This window comes from Rhinolophus hipposideros (genome assembly GCF_964194185.1).
Source record: "Rhinolophus hipposideros genome assembly, chromosome: 12".
NCBI lineage: Eukaryota > Metazoa > Chordata > Mammalia > Chiroptera > Rhinolophidae > Rhinolophus > Rhinolophus hipposideros.
Genome location: NC_138058.1, coordinates 43736469 through 43760743, shown reverse-complemented (window position 1 = coordinate 43760743; position 24275 = coordinate 43736469). Strand labels below are relative to the sequence as shown.

The window sequence follows — 24275 nt, the reverse complement described above, 5'->3', positions numbered from 1 at the left end:
CAGTAAAAGGTCAGTAAACGCCTTTGTTTTGTGTGTTTTTTTTAGACCCATTTAACAACTACCTGAGGAAATGATACGCACTCTTATTCTGTAGAGAAAATATAGTGCATTGGTGAGGTGGACAACCTTTGGAGTCAGCTTGGTTTTACATCCAGGTTTTACTAATTGTATGATGTTGGCTATATCACTTAAAGCTTAGTTTTCTGATAGGGTGGTTTTTAAGAAATAAATGTGTGTGTTTGGCTCAAGGAAGGCTTCAACAAATGTTAATTATTATCATCGTTGATGAAATCAGGAGGTTGAATGATTTGTCTCTAGTCACACAGCTGAGAAGTAGCAGAGCTGGGAGGTTAACCCATTTTTTTCTGGCTCCAAGTCTAGGGCTCATTTCACTGTACTGTAGTTACCGACCATTGGTGCCTATTTCTATCTTTTATGTTCCTTTGATCCTTAGAGGTGAGTGGTGTTTTGTTGTAATTATTTTTACAGCAACTGAGTCAAGCAATTGTGGGCTGTGTAAGGCGTTATGTAGGTGGGATGGAAGGGACTTTCATCTCTTAAAGATCTTTTGGGGTTTGAACTTTGACCACTCATCCATCCATTCCTTCATTCAACAAACATTTATGGAGCCCCTCCATGTGCCAGGCACCATCTAAGAGCTGGGAAAACAGCTGTGAACGAAGCAAAGAGAACCCACACGGAGCTGACATCCTAGTCTCAGGTACTTCCTTGGGAAAAGTCCACGAACTTTCCCTTAGAGAACTTTTTCTTTCTGTTGAGAAATATTGCTTTGCACCATGGGAAGCTTTATCTTCGGCTGCTCTTGTGGTTCTCAGTGTAAGTTGTGCTCCAGCATCACGTGGAAAGTCCGTTAAAGCTGGAGACTTCTAGGTCTGGGATAAAGACTATCATCTTTAATGAAAGCCCCTTGCCCCCCACAAAATTCTACTTCACAGCCAAGTCCAGACTATACCTTTTATACTTAAATACCCATTGTTTTGGATTTCCCCGTATACCTTTGGTGAATTAGCTTCACTTCCCTGGCCACACTGTCATCTCCTGAGAGAGATTCATGTTTCTACTTCCTCTGTAGACCATCAGCACATGCCCCTTGGTTGTACATACTTATAAGTTAATTGTTCTCCTTAGATAATTGGACCATTCATAGGGAGGCCTTAGGGTAGAGTGGAAAATGCACAAGCTTTGAAGAAAGACAGGGTGGTGTTGAATCCCAGCCCTGCCGTTGTCTAAGGAGCCACATTGGTCAAGTTACCGACCTCTTTTGAGTCGCCATTCCTTCCCCTGAGAAAAAGGGATATTTATTCCACTTTACAAGGTCACTGAGAGGATTAAATGACACAAGTCAGAGGAAATAAAGGCCATGAACAAACGCTCAAAAACTATTTGTTGCTGACATCCTTAGCTTTCTAAAACTCCTGTGTAGGCAGAGTTTGTATGTGCTCAGGTTTGGGCCAAACAAGAGGCATGGTTTAGGAGCCAGATGACCTGAGTTGTGGTCCCAGCTGACTTGCTGTGTGATATCAGGCACGTCAGTTAACCTCTTTGGGACACAAGTTTATCCTCTGAAAACTGAGTCAAGCCAGTCTTCTCTCATCCTTTATGTAAATCGGAGGAAAAGGATAGTTTGGAAAGGACAATTTTAAAGAATCAATTCTAAGAAATCCTAATAATGACAACACACCCAACATATACATTCTCAGCATAGGGCTTTTACGTGGTAGGTATCAAGAACCCTTTACTGAATGAATGAGTATGCTCAAACAGCCCCCAATGAACTAATCCATGATCTCTAAGCTTCTTTCCAAATTTTCCCACCACCCCAGGGTACTTCATACCCTCCCTTCCATAAGGTAAGAGCTACTTGGCAGGACTCCACAGTGTCAATTTTAATTTCCAACTTTGTGTTGTGATGTTTCAGAGTTTATACAGCTCTCAGGGAGAAGCAGTTGTCACCATGGCAACCTCCAGGCCACTGCAGAGCGAGAGATTAGTGCCTGCCCAGAACTAGTAATTGCTGTAGTCTTTCCTCTTGGATTCCTAGCAGTGGATGCTTGAATACAAATACTGAGTGGGCTCCAGCCAGTGAGAGTAATAGTGCACGGCAATAAACGATCTGTTAGCTGATGCTTACATTTCAGACAAATTGAGGAGGTTGTCAAAGGCATTAGCTTCTATCTTTTCCAGGGAATCACTCTGAGAGATTTCACTAGAGGAGAGAGAGGGAGAAAAAAACAAATGAAGAATAAATGTGAAAGAAATGACTGTGGCTGCGTCATAATAGGCTGTGTATATGGCCCAGCAACTGGGGGCTCCACTGTGCCCTTTTCCAAAAAAACGGGGATGCCTTAAGCTGTCCTCACATCATAAAGTGCCAATGTCTCCCTTTAGGAGCACTACAACCCAGGTGCAATCGAAATGCAAGTTTCAGTAACCCCTGTTCATGTGAAAGGTTTTTCTTTTTTTTTTTTTTCCTTGTTTAGTCAGATTTTTAGAAGTGGACAGTCCCTTTCAGAAAATCTAGTCACATTCCCTTGTTTTACAGCTTTGAAAACTGAGGTTGGTTTAAGAGGAGAGGCACCTAGTGCTTATAGGAAGGTTTTAGGACCAAGATCAGGATATCTGGGTTCCCAGCTCCATCACTCTAGTGAGGTTTTAATTTGGTTTGAATTCATTGTTTCATAACCCTCCCCCTTGCCCCAAATCCTGTTCTGAGGCAATTGCACCGTGGTCAACTCCTGCACATAGTGTCTTTCTTGGGTTGTTACTGTCTATTTCTTTTAGTGTTTTTCTCACTCTCTTAGCGAATTAAGGACAAGGAGTATGTCCTATTCACTTCTGAATTCCTGGTGGCCTCATAATCCTGGCACATTAAGTATGAATGAATGAAATTAATGAATGAACTGATTATTTTAAAAAAGACACAAAAGTAAAGGAACCATTTTTGCCATATTACCACCCCCAAGCATGTAGATAATGCTAGTGTTACCCGAAAATCCCAACGTAAGCTACCATTTGCTGCCAGCTGAGAAAAAAGTCTCAAATTTACAAATTGTACATTCGCTTGTTTCTAAGGTTAACTTTCCGCTGAAGCCTTTATACTTGATGAGAGCTTTAGCCCACAGCAAGACCTAGCCTAAGGCAGTTAATGTCTTTTATGAACAACACAGTAATGATCAGTCCTGGGCTGATTCATCTTATTTCCACCTAATGGTTTGCTTATTTAACTGTGGCTGCTTTTCTCACTAGGAGGTCTTAATGCTTTAGAAGTTCTCAAAACTCAACATTCAAATTTGAGAGCAGAAGAATAAGGGTTAGGTTCAAACAAAATGACATTTCTATAACCTGCAGGGATTTCTTATAATATGCACTAATTGTTAAGGAATTATTTTTAATATTCTCATTGCTTGCTAATATCCTAAAGAGCAGTCAGAGGTTCCTCAGGTTGCTTTGACAGCCCAATGGATTGTAAAGATCAGAGATGCTCTCTGGAAACTAAAAGGCCCCTTACGTCCTTTGACTCAGACTAATATTAAGGAGGATGCTGGAATCCTGGAGGCCTGAGAAAGACCCCTTTTTGGGATCTTGGACCGCAGAAGCTGAGACCCAGGGACAAAGGGCTAAAGTTACATCTGACAAAAACGTGAGATCACACTGCCTTATCAGGCTGCTTTATACTCTGATAAATGCTTTTTATCAATAAGGCTATAAATATTGTGTTTTTGTCAAATGCTTATTATATTTTAGATACAAAGATTATCTTCTCATGCACAATAAACTTTCAACACATTTTCTTCTATGTGGTTGTTACCTGAAAATGTGACATGAGGGAATAACTGCTCTAGCAGGAGAATTTTTATGATTGGAATCTATGTTTTTTTCTACTTGAGAAGTTTATCATCACTTACCAAAATGCATTCAGTTCATTGAAGCAAGGTTAATTATCTCGATTTTAATGCCTCTTGAAAATCATACCTTTCTTCAAAGGTCCCCAGATATTATTGTATTAAAAAGATTTAAGTGTTAAGGTTTCCTAAACACAGTTTCTTTCCTAGAAAAATTATCCCCTTTCAACTATGCTTTCTCTTAGAAAAAAATTTATTATTCCAATTATGAAAGTCTTTTGATATGCAGTATCTTACTTACATTTTAACGACCTCATTAAGTCCTCTGAAAGCTTGAGATGGGATTACTTTGATAGGGAGATAGGTGAGTGATCTAGAAAAGAAAAAAGGAAAGCCAAGAGTTAAAGATTTAAGATTGGGTGCCTTTTAAATTCATGGATAAAATGTGTGTGTGTGTTGTGTGTATGTGAGACTCCAGAGTTCCCAACAACTGGATTCAGGTTGAGAATTCTAACTTGTTAGAATGTCATGACTTATTCTTGGTCTTTATCAAAGAATCAAAGAGTGTGTAATTTTGCAGTTAAGATCCTGATCTTTGGCATCAGACACACCTGGGTTCAAATCCCCACTCTCTCACTACCTGGCTCTGTGACCCTGAGCATGTTATTTAAGTCCTGTGTTTCAGTTTCTTCACCTGTAAAATTCAAATAATTTCTATTTCACAGGGTTGTTATGATGATTAATGAAGATAACGCATGTAAAGAACAGGGCTTGGCACCAAGAACATTGTAAATACATAGTTCTGGAGTGGCCCTGTAGGCTGGGTTGGGAAGATGGAAAAGAAGTTATCTTGGGTAGAGTGGAGAAATGACTGGTGAAAATACAATTGGAAACCAAGCAGACATGAGGAGGGAAAATGGGCTAAGCACATACTCCATCCTCTTCAGGCAACCTGTTTCAGTATTATCCGATGGTTAAGTCACATGGGTAGCTCATGCCATTTTGGGAAACCCCTATAAAGCATTTCCTTCAGGCACTCGTTTATATCCAGAGGAACAATCTAAGTGTTCTTGAATTGAGATTAAAATTATGCATTATATAAGAGTTGAGAATAGAGCTATCACTCAGCAACAGCAAAACTAGAATAGGATAATGTACGCATGCTCAAGGAACCTGGGGTTAAGGTAACTCTGGAGAAAGCATCTGCCAGGCACCCTCAACCTCCAGAAGCTAACATTTATCAAGCTTCTATAGTAGTTTCAGGTTTTAGCCCAAGGACTGGCAGAGACGAGGGGAGTGGACAGGGAAACATCAGACAAGATGCGAATATCAGGAATGTGAGAACAGAGGTGGGAGATGCTGCTTTGTTTTTCTTGTGTCTCTGCAGCAGAGACCCCGTGAGCTGCCAGGAAAGAACACCTGCTCCATGAAGAGCAGATATGAATCAGTGAGATGTCTCGCAGTCCCGGGAGAGAGTTACTACTGGGGTAAGGTGCCGTGTGACTGACGCACACACACTTGTAACCTTGTTTTACCCACCCGACACTGGAGTGAGGTGGCATTCCCCATTGATAGCAGAAGAAACTGGATCACAGAGAGGTTAAATCACCTGAACAAGGTAACATGACAGCAGACTGAGTCCAAATGTTCTTTGACCTGTGCAATATTGGGCTGGAGCATGTGACTCCTAGCCTGCCCGCTCTCTTTAACCCCCAAGTTTATTGAGGAATAATTGACAAATGTAATTGTTTTATTTAATGTGTACATGATGATTTGATATACACATACATTGTGGAATGATTAACAAGAGCAAGATAATTAACACATCTTTCACCTTACATAGTTAATTTTTTTTCCTGTGAGTGTATGTGTGTGTGTGTGTGTGTGTGTGTGGGTGGGTGGGTGGGTGGTGAGAACACTTAAGATCTACTGGCAGCAGTTTTCAAGTATACAATACTGTATTATTAACTATAGATACCGTACTGTACATTAGATCCTCAGAACTTATAACGGAAAGTTTGTATCCTTTGACCTATATCTCTCTATTTCTTCTCCCCCCAGCCCTTGGCAACCATTCCATTTTCTGTTTCTATGAAATCGGCTTAAATGTTTTTTGTTTTAGATTCCACATATAAGTGATAAATACCATACATTATTTACCTTCCTCGGTCTGGCTTATTTTACTCAGCATAATGCCCTCCAGGTTCATTCCAAGCTGTCACAAATGGCAAGATTTCCTTCTTTTTTACGACTAAAAATATTCCTGTGTGCGTGTTTGTGTGTCACATTTTCTTTATCCATTCATCTGTTGAAGGACATTTAGATTGTTTCCATATCTTGGCTATTACGAATAATGCTGCACTTAACTAGGGAATGCAGATATCTCTTCGAGATAGTGGTTTCATTTCCTTCGGATATATACCCAGGTAACCCTCTCTCCCTCTCTCTCTCAGTGAGCGTGGTGGAGGGACCACCTTGCTTCTCTTGAGAGAAGGCATGTCACACTCTTGCTATTGCTTCGCAATGCAGCTTATGAGCAGTTCCTCTCTAGGGGCTGATGCAAAGAAGTTTCATTTCAGGAAAACACTTTCACTGAGTAGTCTCTTAGAGCTGGTACAACCTTGAGGAAGTGATCCAAACTTGGTCTTCTGAATCTATTCCTGAAGACAGCCCCACAAAGCACATCGTTCAATACTCAAACTTATTTACCGGGGCATCCGAGAGGAACAGGGACAGTGGGGGAGAAATCTTCTTACGATGGCATGTTTGCTTCCTATATTTCTTCTGGAATCATGTCTGCTTGGCTTACTGATTAAAAACACAGTTTTATAGCTCTCTGCACTGCCGAGTCAATAAATTTCCAGAAGAGAAAGCTGTATTCTACTTTACCCCATGCAACATCAATAAAACTGACAGCCAAATTCTGATTCCAGAATCTTTATTGCTGGGGATAATGCAGTGCAGAACATATTTTGGAGAGTGTTTACATAAAAGCTTAAGCTGAACCCTTCAGAGCCCTTTATTCATGCAAATGGAGAGCAGAAGCTGGAACCTCTCAGGCAGGCAGCCTCCTCCTCCACTAGGGAGCACGGTGTGGCTCTCAGGAGAGCAGTTTGGCTCCTATTGGACCAGGTTGGTTGTTGGAGCTTTTGATTGATGTAGGGATGAAGGATGAGGCGCAAAGGTCGGACAGAAGAGAGAGAAGCTGTAGACCATGCGCTGGCTATCCCCAAAGACTACGGAACAGCCCTGGTGCAAGATGAAATTTTGCACCTGATGTTGAGCGCAGAGCAGGAAAGGCAGAGTGAGAGTTCCCACTGGGATCAAAGAGCCACTGAGCGAACAACAGGGGGCTTTGTAGGTGTGGCTAGGGCAAGAGGGAGGCCTGGGGGCCAGAGAATGGGGAGAGGGCAGGAGCAGCAAGCTTTGCACAGCAGATGTGTTCTCATGAAGCAAGGTGGCGAATGTGGTTCTATGAATCCAAATGGTTTTTTCCACTGGCTTATATTTGTATTATAGAGATGTCATGTCTTAGCTTCTGATGTGTCTTCAATTGGCAGCAGATCCTAAGCAGTCAGGTGTCTGTCTCCTGTATTTAAACTTATTCACATGGCCCACGGTTTGTTCATAATCACTTGAATGTCCTCCCTTTGAAGGTGCTTTCTTCTTTGATGGATGCATCTGTGATTCTTTCCACGGAGCCAGAAACTTTTGGCAATGTACAGGATTGTCTCAATTACCCCTGCTATTCTACTCCTGCATACATCCCAGAGATATTCTCACTCTGATCCTTAAGGGAAACTGCAAGGATTTTCTGCACGGCATTGTGGCATCGGGTGGGTTGGAGACAACCTGGGTGTCCACTGCTGAGCGACGGGCTGACAAAATGTGGACAATACACACTGAACCAATTGGTCAGTTATTAGAAGTAAGGGTTTAAAGGCACAGAGAGCAGCATCGTAGATCTTAGAATCATGGTGCTAAGAGAAACAAGGAAGAAATTAATTATATATATGTATACACACACACACATATATACATATATATAATTAATATATATATGTATATATATATATAAAATGCTACTTGCAGAATTAAAACACATGTATACCAAACATTAGACATTTTAAAAGAAGACATATCAACATACATTAGTTTGGTTGCCTACGATGAGTCGAAAGAAAGTAGAAGGGGATAAAATAAATAACTAAAAACAGAGAGACATTGGGACTTTGAATTGATAATGTTGATGATAATGTTACTTGAATGACAAAATATGACCAACTTAACCCTCTGTTCCTAAGAGACAAATGGATAAGCAAAGAAGTGCTATTTTGATGTATTGAGTTCTCCCTTTCTTCCTTTCCCTCCCTCCTTCCTCCTTTTCTTCCTTTCATTTTTTGAAGTTAGGCCTATGTGTATTCCAAGAATTTTGTGAATTTCAGGAACTCTTGTGGAAAGGTCTAGTTGGTCTCATGTGACACAGAGCAGAAGCCAAGGGGAACCCAGGGGAAAAAAGGCCAACGGCAAGGACACTTCAGCGGCTCAGCTGTCCAGGGACAAGAAAGGGCCTGAAAGCTATGCATAAAACAAAGAAAAAGAAAACAGGGACAGAGCCTTTTCTGTCTCAGACCAAGAGGGTGACACTCCCAAATTGTGCGCCACAGGGGGTTGGTAAAGAAGCAGCATTGGTGGGCGAATGTGTGGTTGAACTCGCAGGGTGGAGAGTTCTCTCTGCCTCTAGAAAAGTGAGTTGAGATGGCTGTGGAACCAAGTGGCTGCTTCCATTTATTATATTTTCACAGTCCTTTTCACAGTTTTTAAGCTTTGATTTCTAAATGAATGGATGACGTAGCACAGGTGCCACATGGATTACGGCCATCTCACCTTGCCCAAGTGCCTTGGCCACAGGTGTTGAAACAAATAGTTACTTTAGATGACAAAGGCTGCCTTAGTTTCATCATTTCTGGAACCTCCATCTACTCGTGAAGACAAGAGTCCAACAAATGAAGACATACCCAGTAATGAAGTTACCAAATAGATCAATGCATTTAACAGCACAAAGATTTAAAATCATTTGGAAAACTCCAGACATTTGCATGATCAAAAGGTACTTCAGTCCTCAACCTTTCTACGTGTGGGGTAAGGTTGAAGCAGGAGCAGTCTCTACCCCTTGGGATTGGGATGAAGCACTCCCCCAAGTTCTGGGACCTTGTAATTGGTGATGACTCTCGTGATGCCCTGGGTCTCTCTACATTGTCTACACTGAGCGCAACACTATTTGGGGCAGGAGGGCACCTGCAGTGCCTCGAGTTACCCTTGCTTCCCCCCAAACCATGTTGGTGTTTGTTTTTGTCTTGCTTCCTTATCCTATAGCCTGCCTGGTCACCCCAGTGTCCATGTGGGAGTGGAGCCCCTGCCCTGCCTTTTTCTCAGAAAAATCCAGATCCCAATCTCTGTATCTCTGCCCCTTCGAGGACACTACTGACCCAGAACAGTTCCTAGTTACTGTCTGGTTAGGATCCACGAAGTATCTCTCACTGCTGGGTTCTAAGGCACAGATGGGGCTACCCTGTGCTGGGGCTACCCAGTGCAGTTGGGTTAGTTGCTGTCGTGGGCTGCCAAAATCACCATTTGGTAATGAGGCACTAATTCCCTCAGTTGCTGGGAGAGTGGATGGCTACAACTCTCAACTAGTTTGCTCTCCTGGAATAATCCTCAGCCTAAGATTGCCACCTCATCTAAGATCACATCTTCTCTCCTGGGCAGTCCTCATCCAATGACAGGCCAGTGCGGAGAAGAAAGGCCCGACCTCTTTATCTTAAGGAGGGACTGCTCAGAAAGGCCTTCCCACCTCAGAGCTCCTTTCCATCAACTCTTTCATCTGGGCAGGCCCCTGACCCAGTCCCCTTTCCAGCCAACACCAGTTGCCAAGCACCAGTGCACCCTGTGGCAGAGCCCAGAACCAGAGGCTCTGCTTACAGACAAGCAAATAGCGTCCAGATGAACCCAATCACCTTGAAGAGGACGGTACCACATTATCAGGGGTCCCTAGTTGTTCCTATAGTTTCTAGAGTACTCAAGGGTGGGCCTCGAGGCCTCTTCTTTCCTCTTCCGAGTTAAATAACACAGATGAGGTTCAAAGAAACCCATCTGCGCAGCTCACTGGCTTGTTAATGAACCCTTAAAATAATGTTACCTAGAGAGCTTCAGATTCAGGAGGGGCTCTGTTCCCCTTTGAGGAAACCAGATTTGGAATCCCTACTTACACCAAAACCTATCAATTGGGAGACATTTGCGTTATCAAAAGGTTCTTTGTTCTACAGAAGGGTTCCATGAAAGATTCCTTTAAATGGCAAACTCCCTAGGTGAATGGAAAATATGGTTCAATTGACACATTTTCTCCTTTTAAAGACGGGGTCCATTGGGTAAAGCCAATGACAATTGTAAGTTCCACACCTGCTCTTGGTTTTTAAGAGCTTGGAGTACACAGGTAGTTTCCAGGGCAGGACCACCTTCTTAAACCCATAGGCTAAGCAGGATTACAGGGAGAGCCGAGAAAGAGATCTGGCCTCAACCTCAAGTCTAGAAGCCTGGGTGGGACCTTTGGTCACCTTGTTGGAGATTTTACCTCTCTTTCCGCCCAGCATGGCAGAAGTGAAATATTTTTATTCACTTCCCTCTAATTGTTTAGAAAAGCCATCTATATTATTGACCTAAAAAAGCTACAAACATCCATCCATCTTTCACAGACGATTAGTTTATTGCTAGTGCTACACTCCCTGAATTTTAAAACACTACAAAATCAAAGGGACAGAAAAAGAGAGAAATAGGAGATGGTCAAAGCTTTTTTGTTGTTGTTGTTGCCTTAATGAACTTGTTGAAATGGGCGGGAGAGTATTACTTTATTTACATTCAGAAGAATGTTAATGTTTTTGTATTTATTACACAGGATCTTGTTCTACATTTAACAGAGACTTAAGAATTGCTGTGTTCTTTGTGAAGCTGCTCAGTAATGACAATAAACTCGCTTTCGTCTTGGAATGAAATAGATGGCTTTCCCTTTTCCGAATGATTTTAAATCTTTGTGCTGTTCAATGCTTTGATGTATTTGGTAACTTCATTACTGGGTATGTCTTCATTTGCTAGTCTCTTGTCTGCAGCATTTACCTAGAGGGAGCTGAGAGTTCGATGGTAACTGAAATATGAAGTAAATATAAATGGACATCCGATATGTTAAGTTTTACATCAGAAAATTTTGGAATGAGCCTTAACCAGACATCCAGGTAGTTTTGACTATTGCTTGACTAGTCCTTTAAGCACTTACTGTATTAGGCAGTCAGAGGGAAAGGGCTGCTTGCAGGGGGTTTGGTCCAACCTTTCACTTCACAGATGAAGAATCTTAAGTTTGAAAAAGTGAAATGACTTCCCTGAAACCACACGGCAATTCACTGGCAGATCTGGACTGGATCATGGGTCACTTCATGAGTGGATCATGGGTGTCCACTCATCACACTACACCAGTTGTCTTCCTTTAGGGGTTTGTTCTGCTGCTGCATAATCCTCGGGTTCTCAGGTAAAAGCCTAACTGTCTGATGCAGGCACCAGCTTCTTGAGGGCACGTGCTCATGGTCTTCAACTTCAAAGATGCAGCTCAAATTACTGTTCCTTCATGAAGCTTCTGAGCCTGCCAGAGTGGTTTTTCTTTCTCTCCTTGGTTCTCCTCAGTGCTTAATGACTACAGAACTTTTTGAAACTCTACTGTTATCTGAAATTTTACCAGGTATCCTGTATTCCATGAAATATCCAGTCTCTGGTGGATTCTGCCTTCACACATCTCTTGCTTCCATTCCCTGTATCTCTTTCCCACTGCCACTCTTCTGGGCCATTCTTTTCTCTGCCTCAACGATTCTGTGATCCCTGAATTGGTTTTTCCTGACTATCCTGGCTTTCCCCTGCTTGGTCTAGATTACTCTTCCTGCCAACATCGACCATATTCCTCTTAAACTCAGATATCTTCTGTGCCTGCTCTTGGCCTGTTTACTTATCTACAAATGTCTCAGCCTTGTATTCAAGGCCCTGCAAATAAAGGCTCAAACTTCATTTGCCAGTCCTGTTACCCACTGCTCCCCTCCTATGACTAGGATACTAAAAGTGTGCTGTCCAGTACCACAGCCACTAGCCACATATGGCCACTGGGCGCTTGAATTAGGGTCCAAATTGAGATGTCTTGTAAGTGTACAATACATACCAGCTGCTGAAGACTTGGCAAGAGAAAGAATATCAGGTGTCTCAGTAATTTTAGTATATGTGCTGCTGAAGCGAGCACTGTGTCTCAGTAATTTTTACATGGATTACATGGTGACAGACTGTTTTGTACATATGGGATTAAATATTTTATTAAAATTAATGTCACCTTTTGGAACCCTAGTGCACTGTTGGTGGGATTGCAGATTGGTGCAGCCACTACGGAAAACAGTATGGAGATATCTCAGAAATCTGAAAATGGAACTACCCTATGATCCAGTAATTCTACTCCTAGGCATCTACCCGGAGAAATCCAAAACTCCAATTCAAAAATCTGTATGCACTCTTATGTTTATTGCAGCACTATACACAATAGCCAAGACATGGAAACAACCGAAATGCCCATCGGTAGATGACTGGATTAAGAAACTGTGGTACATTTACACAATGGAGTATTACGCAGCCATGAAGAAGAAAGAAATCTTACCATTTGCAACAACATGGATGGATCTAGAGAACATTATGTTAAGTGAAATAAGTCAGAAAGAGAAAGACAAGTACCATATGATCTCACTTATATGCGGAATCTAAAGAAAAGAATAAGTGAATGAACTAATCAGAAACAGTTTTGGGGACAAAGAGGAAAAACTGAGAGTTGTTAGATGGGCGGGGGGGTGGGGATAAAGGGGAAGGTAAAGGGATTAGGAAACAGTTGGTAAACACAAGAGGGCCTCAAAGTTTTTGAAAATTAATTTGGAGAACGTAATCAATAATGTTGTAAAGATTTTGTAGGGTATCTGATGGACACATGTCCCATTTGGGAGACCACCTCAGGGATACTGTAGATGCCTGGTCATGGCACTGCACACCAGAAGCTAAACAATAATGAATGCCAACTATAATTTTATGTATATAATGTGATGGCTCGGTGCGAGGTCGGAGGGATAGTGGATGGGGGGAGGGGGCCCACAGTGTGAGGGATATAAATGATGAACGTCTAAGTATTACCTTGTCTTGTACACCTGAAACTAATAAATAAATAAATTTAAAAAAATTAAGTGAGTAATTCAAAAAAGAAAAAAAAAAAGATGAACCAGCAAACATTTGTTTACCAAATATTTGCTTCTCTATCTCCATATGAATTGACTTCCTCCCCTTTGAAAATCCAAATTACAATTTCTCTTTTCTCTTTAGCTCAAGGTGACATACAAGCCTTAACTGCCAGAACTGTCCTCGGTCCTATATTCTTATGGAACCCCTGTATGTACATATCTAATAAATTTGTTTATTTTGTCCTGTTAAAAAAAATTAATGTCACCTTTCAAGAACTTTTAAAATGTGGCCACTAAAAAAATAAGAATTGCACATGTGCCTCACATGATATGCCTACTGGACAGGGCCTGTTTGGGCAAATCAGACTGTGGTGTCTCCTGACTTGCCTCACGCTTTTCTGCCTTCATTCACACTGTCTTTACCATCTGGCATCCCACACTTCTCTTCTGGCCTCATTCTGCCCTTGGTTAAAGGTTTAGCTCAGGCGCCACATACTTTGAGGAATGTGTCTTCATCACCACTTGCATGTGCTTTCTGTCTGGAAGCAGAACAGTGGGGTGTGAAGAGTGTCGTTCCTGGAGCCAGGCTGCCTGAGTGCAAATCATCACTTCATTCCACGTCTACAAAATGGTGATGATACCAACTACCCCAGGGATTAGTGAGAGTAAATAAGAAAATGTTTATATAATGCTGCTACAGCATCTTGCACAAGATAAGAGCTCAAGAAGTGCTTTTAATTCATAGCTGCTCACTGGGAAACATTCAAGCTCCCCCACTTATGCCTAATGACAACTCGACTTCCTTGTCGGGGGTAGGTTCAGTACTTTGGAGTGGACTCTTCTGTTTGTCAAAGGTCATCCTTCTGCTGATAAAACTGTGACTTGTCCCTGACTCTTGACTATCTGTTGATTATACATAGGACAACTGAGAGGAAGGGCAAACACTCCCACTTGGCACCTTTCTTTTTGGTTCTGGTATTTCTTATAGGTCTCACCCAATAGCTTTCAAAGACATGATGAAGAACAACCTTGCATTAAATATTTCAACTCCAGGGAGCCCCTCTGCAAGGTTCACATTTGCTCATCGATTCTAAACAGTCCAGTCAGTTGGAAATCTCCCCTCAGAAAGTGCAGTTTCAGGGACTGCCCTCCAAGACAGCCTGAGCACCTGAGAAGCTGTGAAGTGTGTATGAATTACAGTGTGAACAAAGATGGTCAAGGAGATTCCTGGATAATGGATTTTCCAAGTCATTTGTGCTATAACTAAATTAAAAATATAAAGCCTTGGAGGAAAATGGTAAATACGTTAAAGCCCTTACTCAAACCCATTTAAAGTTTTCTAAAGACACAAAGCAAAATGATGCAATCTTTACCCCTTAAAGCAGAATTCTTCTAGCAATAATATAACATGACAAGAATAACTCTGGTAAATAAAACTGCATGTTGAATTCTCCCCAGGGAATGTCTGCATCATCTGTAATGATTTCTCAAAAGTATTTTTTAGGAGCAGAGAATATTATGTTGTCAGGGCACTGACATTGCAGATATGCTTCAGGAAGCTCCTTCATTACAAGCGTCTGTTTCCAGACACTTAAAAACTTTTTTATTTTGTTTCTAGTGAGTCTGTAAAAGCTGGTTACAACTGATATACCACATACTTTTAATTAATCTGAGGATGGGTTTGAAGTGCCGGAAATTACTGGCATGTATGTGTGCCTTCTGGTAGACACCAATTTGTGTGGTTGCCTGGCTCAGAAATTTCCTTTCTCTGGAAGCATCTTATTGGCTGTGCTCCTATGTTTCTATCTTGGGGGTGGGGCAGGGGGAGGCTATCAGATTCTTTCTCTTGGGAATTTAAAACTTGTAATAGACACACACAAGGCATCTTTGGAGCTGATTCATTGTAAAGGTGGAATCTAGAGAGAAATTCCCTGACCTCTTGCTGCTAAAATGTCAGATTCTCTCTGGATCTTGCCCGTATCTTTCTACCTCCTCATTCTTCTAGTAAGTTCATCTCTTACGATTAAGTTTGTCAGAGTTGATTTCTGATGCTTGCAAATGATAAAAGGCTTAGAGCCCCACCCAAGGTTTCCAGTGGAAGTGGTCCACTGTCCTGTTGATGTTCCATAACACAGACAGGCTATGTGCTGGTGGTCAGTGAGAGAGAAGACTTTCAATACTGATTTCCCAGAAGCTTTTCTAAGCTGGTGTCAAAAGCCAGGACTTTGGGAGCTTATGGGATAACTGCGTTAGCCCGGCTAGCCCTATAGAGAGTAGGGCTTAAAGAAATACAGCTCAAATACCTCTGCCAGGGTTTCTTTGTTACTGTGGCAAGAAGGGATGGCTCCCTTCTCTGAACTCCTACCAGACTTTGTTTACAACCTTTATCTGGCTTTTGTCACCGTCCACTTTTCCTTGCAGTCATCTGAGAACTGGCGCACTCTCTCCTATAGTCTGAAGACTGTCACTGGACTCTGCTCATTGACCTTTCCATTTCAGTATGTAGTTCCTGAGTGGTCAACAAGTCTGACCTGAAGGTTGTCTGTGTGTCCAGCCTGAAGCTTAGGGATGGAGAATGGGGAAAGGAAAGTATGCCAAATGGGCTTGGATGCTCTCGCTGGGCAGGTAGGAGTGACCCAACTGAATGATAGAAAAAAGCCTATAATCAGGTGTAAGGTGTTTGAGAGGCAGCTCGGCCTGAGGTAAAAGAACAGCATATGAGAATATTGAGCTCTGCTATTTTGGGATTCTGACTTACCTTCCAGCTTGAGAAGATCTAGTGGGTCATTTTCTCTAACACCTCCCAGAAACAAACCTATGCCATTAGGTTTGTCCCTTGGATGATGGATGTTAACTGTTCAACCTCACACGCATATATGGGCGATGGGTTTTCAGTCTTCTCTGAATCGTTAGATTGTTACGTTAATACTTCGCAGTTATGTGAAATCTTTATTTCTGATTACTTTTGGTTCTGCTGTCTTCTTCACCTTCACCACAGTCAGCCCCACTCAGGGACAGGAACCATCGCATGCCTTTTAAAGACAGCACAGAGGTGTTATCACTAGCTTGAACCCACAGTGCAAATTGGGGAAAGGGGACCTGGTGCTAGAACCCGGGGCTGCCTGGTCTTTGTCCTGCTGTGCAGTTCAGATAATTTGGGAACTGTGTTAGTGCTGGACCCTCCCCTGTTGTACCAGGGCCATCCCATCCCTGTGGGCTCAGAAATGCTATCTGTTGCTCAGAAATGCTGTTGCTCATGAGGTAGAATTAGAAACCCAGAAGTCACCTCATTTCATCAGAGTCAAGGACAAATTTAATAGCAGCAAGGGATAAAGCCTTCGTTCTGAATGTTTAGTTTTAGTTATAAATTGGATGGTTCTGATTTGGCTCAGGTGGTATTACAGAGCTTGGTTCAGGGCCACACAGAGAGCAGTTGTGAGTGGTTTGCTGGCTGGGAGGTGGTTTCATCTCCTAGTGAGGCAGAAGCGGGGAGTAAATGAAGACCGTATAGAGAAGCTGCTAGAAGCTGTCCACTAAGTCAGAGAACCCACCTGCCTGGTGGGTGGGATTATTTTAATTCCCTTCTTAAGAAAAAATAGCTGGTGGAAAATTTGCTAAAATCTGCATTAAATGTGATTTTTCACACACCGAAGGGGGCTGCCAGAACAGAACACATATGCTCCCATGGAGCCAGCCCTCGCGGGGCTGGAAGTGAGCAGCAGGGCCTCTCTCCACCACCATGACTCAACTGGCTTCAACATTCCTTGTGTGAGATCAGAGATACATGTGGCCAAGACACCGTCTGGCGCAGCTACCCTGGGACAATATATTTTGGAAAGAAGGCTTTTAGGCCTCATTTCAAGACATGAAAAGAAGACAAATTGAGGGGCTTAGAAAGAAGATAAAGGTGAGGAGAAGAGCAGAACTAGAGCCTTGAATTAACTGACACTGATTTTGAAACTAAAAAAAAAAAAAAAAAAAAAAAAAAAAAAAGAAGAAGAAGAAGGCAAAAAACCCAAGGAATTATTATTGCTCTCCAAGGGGTTCGCAGGGTCCAGTGCCAAAGGGATCTTTTGGCTCTACATTTCCACTGAGATTTTGGGAACTCTGTTGCTGGCTTTTTAGTGTCCCGCTAGGGGCCATCATTCACTTTTCCCCAAAGGATGATTTTTAAACTAATAAAATCTGGTTCTTGCAAAGCTTCCCCCAATGAGCCTGTTTTTAGGCACAGCCGGGTTTAAGAACTGCATTGAAGGTGTGGCTGGGGGAGCTCAGTCAGAACTGAAGTCAAGATCAGTCATTGCCTGGGGCCAGTGCTTTCTTTGTAGGGGCAAGGGACAGGGAGGTAGGATATGAGCTTTCTAATTTCTGAGAGCTCTTTTGGTCTGGCCAGCTTTAGGGAAGCTGCGGCTAGGGCCCAGCTGTCCTACTTACAAGGTCTTGGTGGGTTTCCCTCTGTCCTGTGGGCTCCTGTGTAGTGTTCTGGACCAGGAACCCATCAGTCTCGATTCAGGCTGCTTTGTGGTTGGTTTTGTTTGTTTTAATGGATCCTGGGCTGGGGATTGATTTTTTTTGCTTTCTGATGAGTGAATTAAAATAAAGAGACACTAAAAATTAAAACAATCTGGATGGGGCATATTCATATAGGTAAGCTTCCAGTCTTACTTCTCTGAAACTGATATGGCCAGTTCACAGGACAGAGTGGGGGGAGGTCTACAAAATCTGGGACCTGGATGTTGGTTGACATAACAAAGAGATCTCCCTCTACAACCCACAGTACACCCTTAATCTCCATTCTCTAGATTTTTAACATAACATTTAGATGTGGTACATGCTAAGATATGTGTCCTTTTGGCATTGGTTCATCGTTCCTTTCAGCTGTAAACTCAGTTTGATCACCATGTATGTCGCTCAGTAAAAATTTTAATCAAACTACCTGAGAAATTCTGGGAATCCTGAGTTGAATAAGACTTCTTCAAGTGGTTTTCACTTTCGCATAATGATTCAAATCCAAGGGCAGGGGGTATGGATTTTACCCTCAGGGGGCATTTGGCAAATGTCTCCAGGTAGTTTTGGTTGTCACAATTTGGGAGGGCAGTGCTGTTGGCATCTAGTGGGAAGAGGCCAGGGATGCTGTTGAGCATCCCACAGGGTACAAAGCAGCCCCCACAACAAATGATTATCTGACCTGAAATGTCAATTGTGCTGAGGTTGAGAAATCCTGCTATAGCAGAAGAGGTACATACTGTGGTGGCCTATATGCAAAAATATATGTAAGTACAGGGTCTCAAAGCAAGTGTGTGTGTCTGGGAGGGAGGGGACATTGGGGAAAGATTCATGGGGAAGTGACTACAAATCATGATTTTTACTTACTGGCTTTGTAACTGTTCAAGAATGACTTTGATTGAAAGTTTATTAAGAACAACACAGTGGGCATTTTTTTTTTCTTTCTGCACAACCCTCTGGGTAATTTAATCAACTATTTTTGATGACTTTATATCTTTCCTTAAAAAAAATTCCACCAGAGAGCCTGGGAGAGGCATAAAAAGAGAAGAATACATTCAACCTTATTCTGTGCTTCTTTAGTCTACTATAACCTGTGGATTCTTCTTCCCTTCTCTCTTTCAAGGTTCAGCCTCATGACCCCTGGCCCCTGAAGTCTTCCTCTGGAGATTTCAGTTTGTGGTGAGTGGTCTACTCTACGCTCTGATTTCCTTCAAGCCTCGTTGCCTCTCTCCCTATGTACCCCAGTCTCCTGGGTATGTTTCCACCTATCCTGTGGGCTCCTCAAGGTCACGAACCATGCCCCCCTCCTGTACATCCCTCCACAACATTGAACCCTGTTCTGGACCCAGATTCCCACTGAAGTTGGAAGAAGGATAAAGACATACAGGAAAGATGTCAGGATACTAACATATTCCTGTGACATTGGCTCATGGATGCAGCACATTTTCTTCTTCCACCATCTCTGGATCGTGTCTTATAATAAAGTCTAAAAGTTTAATCTCTGTTCAGTAGAAACAACATGCAAAAAATAAATTGCCATAATTATTATTAGCGTTTTTCTTACTGATTTTTCTGAAGCTGTTTCCATATCAAGCAGATCAACCTTTCTGTTGTCATAGAGACAAAGATCTTTTTATAACCATGGGCAAGGTGAGACTTTTTTTTTTTCCTCTCCCTTCCAGTTGTCTGGAACTAATAAGAAAAGGGAAATAAATTTTTAAAATCAATTTTTTTCCATTACTCTGTTATTTCTCAATTAAAAGGAGTGAAAATGTGGGAGGCTACTTTTTGTATCACTTTGTAGATTTTAAATACCTAAGATTTAATAAAATATGGGAGAGGAGGAAAGATATGAACAATTGAAGGATGCCATTTTCAAAATTTGCAAGCAGTGGACTTGTCAGTGATAAGTAATTATAATACAACCCATGGTCCTTCTTTATTTCTTTTCAACCAGATAGTTGGAGGTCTTAAAAGACAGGACTGCCAGGGCCTAAAATGATTAAAACGTAAGCCAGTATCTACTGAGGGGCTAATGATGAATTCTAAGCTTTTCTTGGGACTCGCCTCCTCCAACCCCCAGAACCATGAGTATTGCTCTTCTCTCTGCTGAGTCAACCTCTGTGGATAACTTGGTGCGAGAGCATATCCCTCTTCTTCTGGAACCCTCATCTCATAATTTCTGTTCTTCGCTTTTTGTGAACTCCTGATAACTTGTTATCCACAGCATTTGTCTGTCTTGTAATGACCATTTACATTTCATTCATTCATCGTTAAGAAAAGAGGATTTTAGCATGAACCAGTTCTCTTTTCCTGTCCTTCGCATCAGTGTTGAATTACACCTTTACCCAACTGCCTTCTTCCCCCAGGACTCAGAAGTCTCCCTATTTTTTCTAAGATGAACCCTTGCCCTGTGATCTGACACTGATGCTCTCCCCCGCCCACATTGAGGTCCTACTCCATCAAGTATGATTCCTTCCCAACCCTCGTATCGTCAGTGTATGTCCTTCTGCGTGGATTCCTTCCCTTATTCCTCTTTGAAGAAAAAAAAACAGTGAAACTTTTCTTAATCCTGTTTATTTTCTATATGTCTCAGAGTTTGATGTTTTAATTTGAATTCAGCTGCCTTTTGCAATAAATAGGTATTGTGTATGTGTGTGGGGGGAGGGGATGGTCTGGGATGGAGGAGGGAAGTATATGGCACAAGGAAGTTTAAAACATACTTCTTCCTTTCCAGAAGGTTATATCCTCCTTGGAGAGCAATACCTTGGTTTTCAAACCTTAGCGTGCATCAGAATAACCTGGGGAGTTTGTTAAAACATAGATTGCTGGACCACACCCTCAGAGGTTCTGATTCAGTGGATGGGGCTGAGGCCTGAGAGTGTGCATTTCTAACATTTCCCAGGAGACGCTCATGCTGCTGCTCTGGGACCACACTTGGAGGAACATTGCCTTAAAGTAACTACCCTCCTGTTCCTCCTCATGCATTTCTCTTGTCATGTGGAAGTTGAAGTCACCGTATCCTGCTGAAAACGGTATTCTGTTTGGACCTTTGTCAGCTTCCCTTCCATAGGGCCATCACTGGAAGGATGAGGTGGTCTCTCAATTGTCTGATCCTCAGGAAGGCCAACCTTGAGAGGGTCAGCATGTGTGTTGACCTAAGGGGTCTAAATGTCTAGGAGAAGATGCTCCGGGTGTGGGTGCCAAGATAGTGCACGTGAAAGGAGGAAGTCAGGGGTTCTGCAGGGTCCCACAGGGGTGGCAGAGCGCGTCGGGGCCCGGACAGCCAGCTCCTCTTTGGGAGCAGGTGGAGCCAGCTTCAGCGTACTGGCAGTACTTACATTGTGCCTCCACCCCCAGACCTAGTCAGCACTATAAAATCTTTTTGAGGGACTCTAGTTGTCTCTAAACTGCACTGTGGGGCAATAAGAGCATTTGTTTTGTTTTGTTCTTTCACTTCAGTCTTCTCCAGGAAAGGGGTACCCTCCTGAGGCCACCATGGGTGTGACAGCAGGAATTATTGAGAGATCTCAGTGAAAAGCTGAATCTGAAAGGAGTTGGGACTTGGTCCACCCATTCCTACCTCTCACCAGGGCGTTCTCCACTAAGTGCCAACTTTGGAGAAGCTGGGAAAATTATGTATCTAAAGGAAGGGGTAATTTTCTTACTAGGAAAGCACATATAAAATGATAATTAACAGGTGAAGTGCTGTCTTTGCTACTCAAGAGCCGTGGGACGTTGGGTAGGTTATTCCATCTCTTTGGATCTCAGTATCTTGTAATCTGTATGATGAGTACCAGGCAAGTAAGAAAGGCTGTTAGTGGCACAGTCATTCATAAGAGCAAGATGAGAGGCTTCTCACAGAAGGGCAAGGGACTTGGAAGGCAGTTTCCATGGGTTTGTTGATCGATTGAAGCAAATACTGTCAGCATGGTCCTCACCTTCAGGGAATTGAACTGACAAGATAATTAACGGAAACTAATTAATATAAACTCCACAACCTTTAAACTGTATCTGTCCACCATAAATATTCCCTGAAGGCCACTAAGTCTTCCAGGGGAGAAGTTCAGCGCCTAAGGAGGGAGGAGAGTCCCTCTGTGAGGCGGGCCTCTGACAGACACTGAGGGCCCAAAGAAATTAGGGGAAGGTGTCTTTTCCTCCCCTTAGCATGGAATTCCATCACCTCTAGAACATAAGCAAGACCCCTACCAGCCTGGTGCCATTCGGATACTTTTATAGTACTACACTCCGTTTTCTTCCTTTTCTCTTTTAAGCACTTTATTGAAATGTAATTCATATAGCATAAAATTCACCCTTTTAAAGTTTATAATGCAGATTTTAGAATATTCATAGAGTTGTGCGACCACCACCACAATCTAAGTTTAGATAATTTTTGTCACCCCAAAAAGTCACACTGATTAGCAGTCACCAGGCCTTCACCCCAACCTGGCAGCTACTAATCTACTTTTTGCCTATCCAGACATTTCATATGAATAGAATTATGTTATGTGTGGTACCTTTTTCTAAACTGAAGAAGGGAGACGTACGTGGTGACATTGATGCACTAACACTAAAGTCCCCCTTCTCCTCTTCTCCTCATCATTTCAGCAAACACCTGCCTGCTGATGTATACAGTCCCTTAAATACTTCTGTGAGTGTGGAGGTGGCGGCGATGTGCCAGAGGTGGGTACAAGGCCTTCCGCTGATTAGGCGACCAGACAGAAATGCAAGTCCGTCTGGGACAGGGGTGGGCACTGGTTGGGGGAGGCGGCTCCCCAGCAGCTCCTGTTGAGTGACAAGGTCATCCCTGGCTACAGGGCCTAACACTCCGTTTCTAGAGGACCACAGGATGTCAGAGCCCACAGTAACTTTCACCAACCTGCCCGACTCAAGGCTCACAGACCACACAAGACTTCTCTGGGCAGAGACAGCTGCTGACAGAAGCATCGCACCCTGGCCCCTCCTGCAGTGGCAGGGTGCCAGACCTTCTTTCCCCTGTGGCTCTGGGCAGTTCCACACCCCTTGCTGCGGCCCCAAAGGAGAAAGGGTGGACCTGGGGCCCACTAGAGGCTGGAGGATGCGCCAGCAGGTGGGGCCCAAATCCACGGTTCCGCACGGGGTGGTATTGGAAAGACAGCCCCCACGCTTTGGCTTCTCCTCACCCTAAAACGTGGTAGAGATTGAAAGGGGCGAAGCGTCTTTTCCCAAGCTTCCCGGTAAAGGGGACCAGAGTAGGGAGGAAAGGTGACCCGGAGCGAGGGAGGATCCCGGGTCGGAGGCACGGAGTACTCACAGTCGGGTGAGGCCGGCCCGCGGGCCAGGGCAGCGCAGGGCGCCGTCCGGAGGGCAGCTGCAGGGCTCGGGGCACTGCGCCCCCGGCAGCGCCCGTGGCAGTATCGGTGGCAGCAGCAGCAGTAGCCCCAGCAGAGGACTCAGCGCCGGGGACCGCCACCCCATGGCCAGAGAGCCTGAGTGCGGGCTGCCGCGCTGGGCGGGTGCCTTGGACAGCTCCGGAGTGTGGCCCGCGGCCCTCTCCCCGCCCCTTGGCCCGTTCTCCCACCCCCGCCCGCGCCGCCTGCCCCTGTTCTCCCCCCCACGGGCCTGAAACTCTGCCTTGACATGGGACAGTGTGACCCCATCACTTCCTTTCTGCTGCTTTTCCTGGACTGCCCTGTCCCCTACATCTGCAAATAGCCCTCGTTCTAGGAGGTAGAGTGTGGTAATGGTGCATGCTTTGGGAAAGGAGTGGGGAGTTCTGAATTGTCCTGGCTCTGCTGTAACTGTGAGTGTGAAGTGGAATGAGTTGTGTCACTTAACTGAACCTCCTTTATTACATCTGTGGGTAGAGCAGACGGAGACTCGCCATACGCACGCCAGAAGGGATGAAAGAGCCCAGCTCAGAAGCTTCTCCTTGCCTTCATTCTCAGCCCTAAATCCTTTCTTTCTTCCCCCCTCATCTCACTCCACACCACAAATCATCTCTGTTCTCCCAACTTCCCCAGTGATCTCTCTGTATTCTCCTGGTAGTAACCGCCTCCTTCCTTATGTTATAGCGATTTGAGTCTGTTCTATCAGACTGTATAGATCGTGAGGTCCTAGAGAACAAAATCCAGTTCAGATTTATTTTTGTATTCCTTCTGGTGTCTGCATGCTAAGTCCTCAATAAGGATTTGTGGAATGAATGAAACTTCTATAATAGTCAGCAGGTACCCCAATGGGAGGCCCAGTATAGACTAGATCTGTGACGGGTGCTCTCCCTCACATCACGTCTGAGCTTTACAATAGGTGTTACAGTAGGTGTTACAACCAGAAAAATGATGTCCTCGGAGGTTACATAACATCCTCTAAGTCACACAGTTTCTAAATAGCAGAAACCTGTTTGAACTCGTGTCTGTCACCCACTTTCTCTCACCAATGTAAAAAATTACTATATATTCTGCATACCAAGGACTTGGAAAGAGACAAAATTTTATGGTAAGCCTAGGGGTACAAAATTCCCCCTGTTTAATTTCATCATCAAAACACTTTTTCATCCCTCCTTCCAAGGACTCTGGAAATACTAGAAGTCTTTCTGGAAGAGGTGGACTTTGAGAGCTGGGAAGGTGCA

The 24275-nt window shown here is 43.4% G+C and overlaps 1 protein-coding gene across 1 annotated transcript in view; it reads right to left on the bottom strand.

Annotated features, from left to right (window-relative positions):
* The window catches only part of LHCGR (luteinizing hormone/choriogonadotropin receptor), a gene marked incomplete at both ends in the record, with an annotated part of 52860 nt that extends 29735 nt beyond the window's left edge, over window positions 1-23125 (bottom strand). Inside the window, 3 exons of the mRNA XM_081068672.1 lie at window positions 2153-2227; window positions 4165-4236; window positions 22962-23125. Of these exons, the coding sequence (XP_080924798.1) occupies window positions 2153-2227; window positions 4165-4236; window positions 22962-23125 (311 nt within the window). The remainder of the gene's footprint in view (window positions 1-2152; window positions 2228-4164; window positions 4237-22961) is intronic.
* Window positions 23126-24275: the final 1150 nt, after the last annotated feature.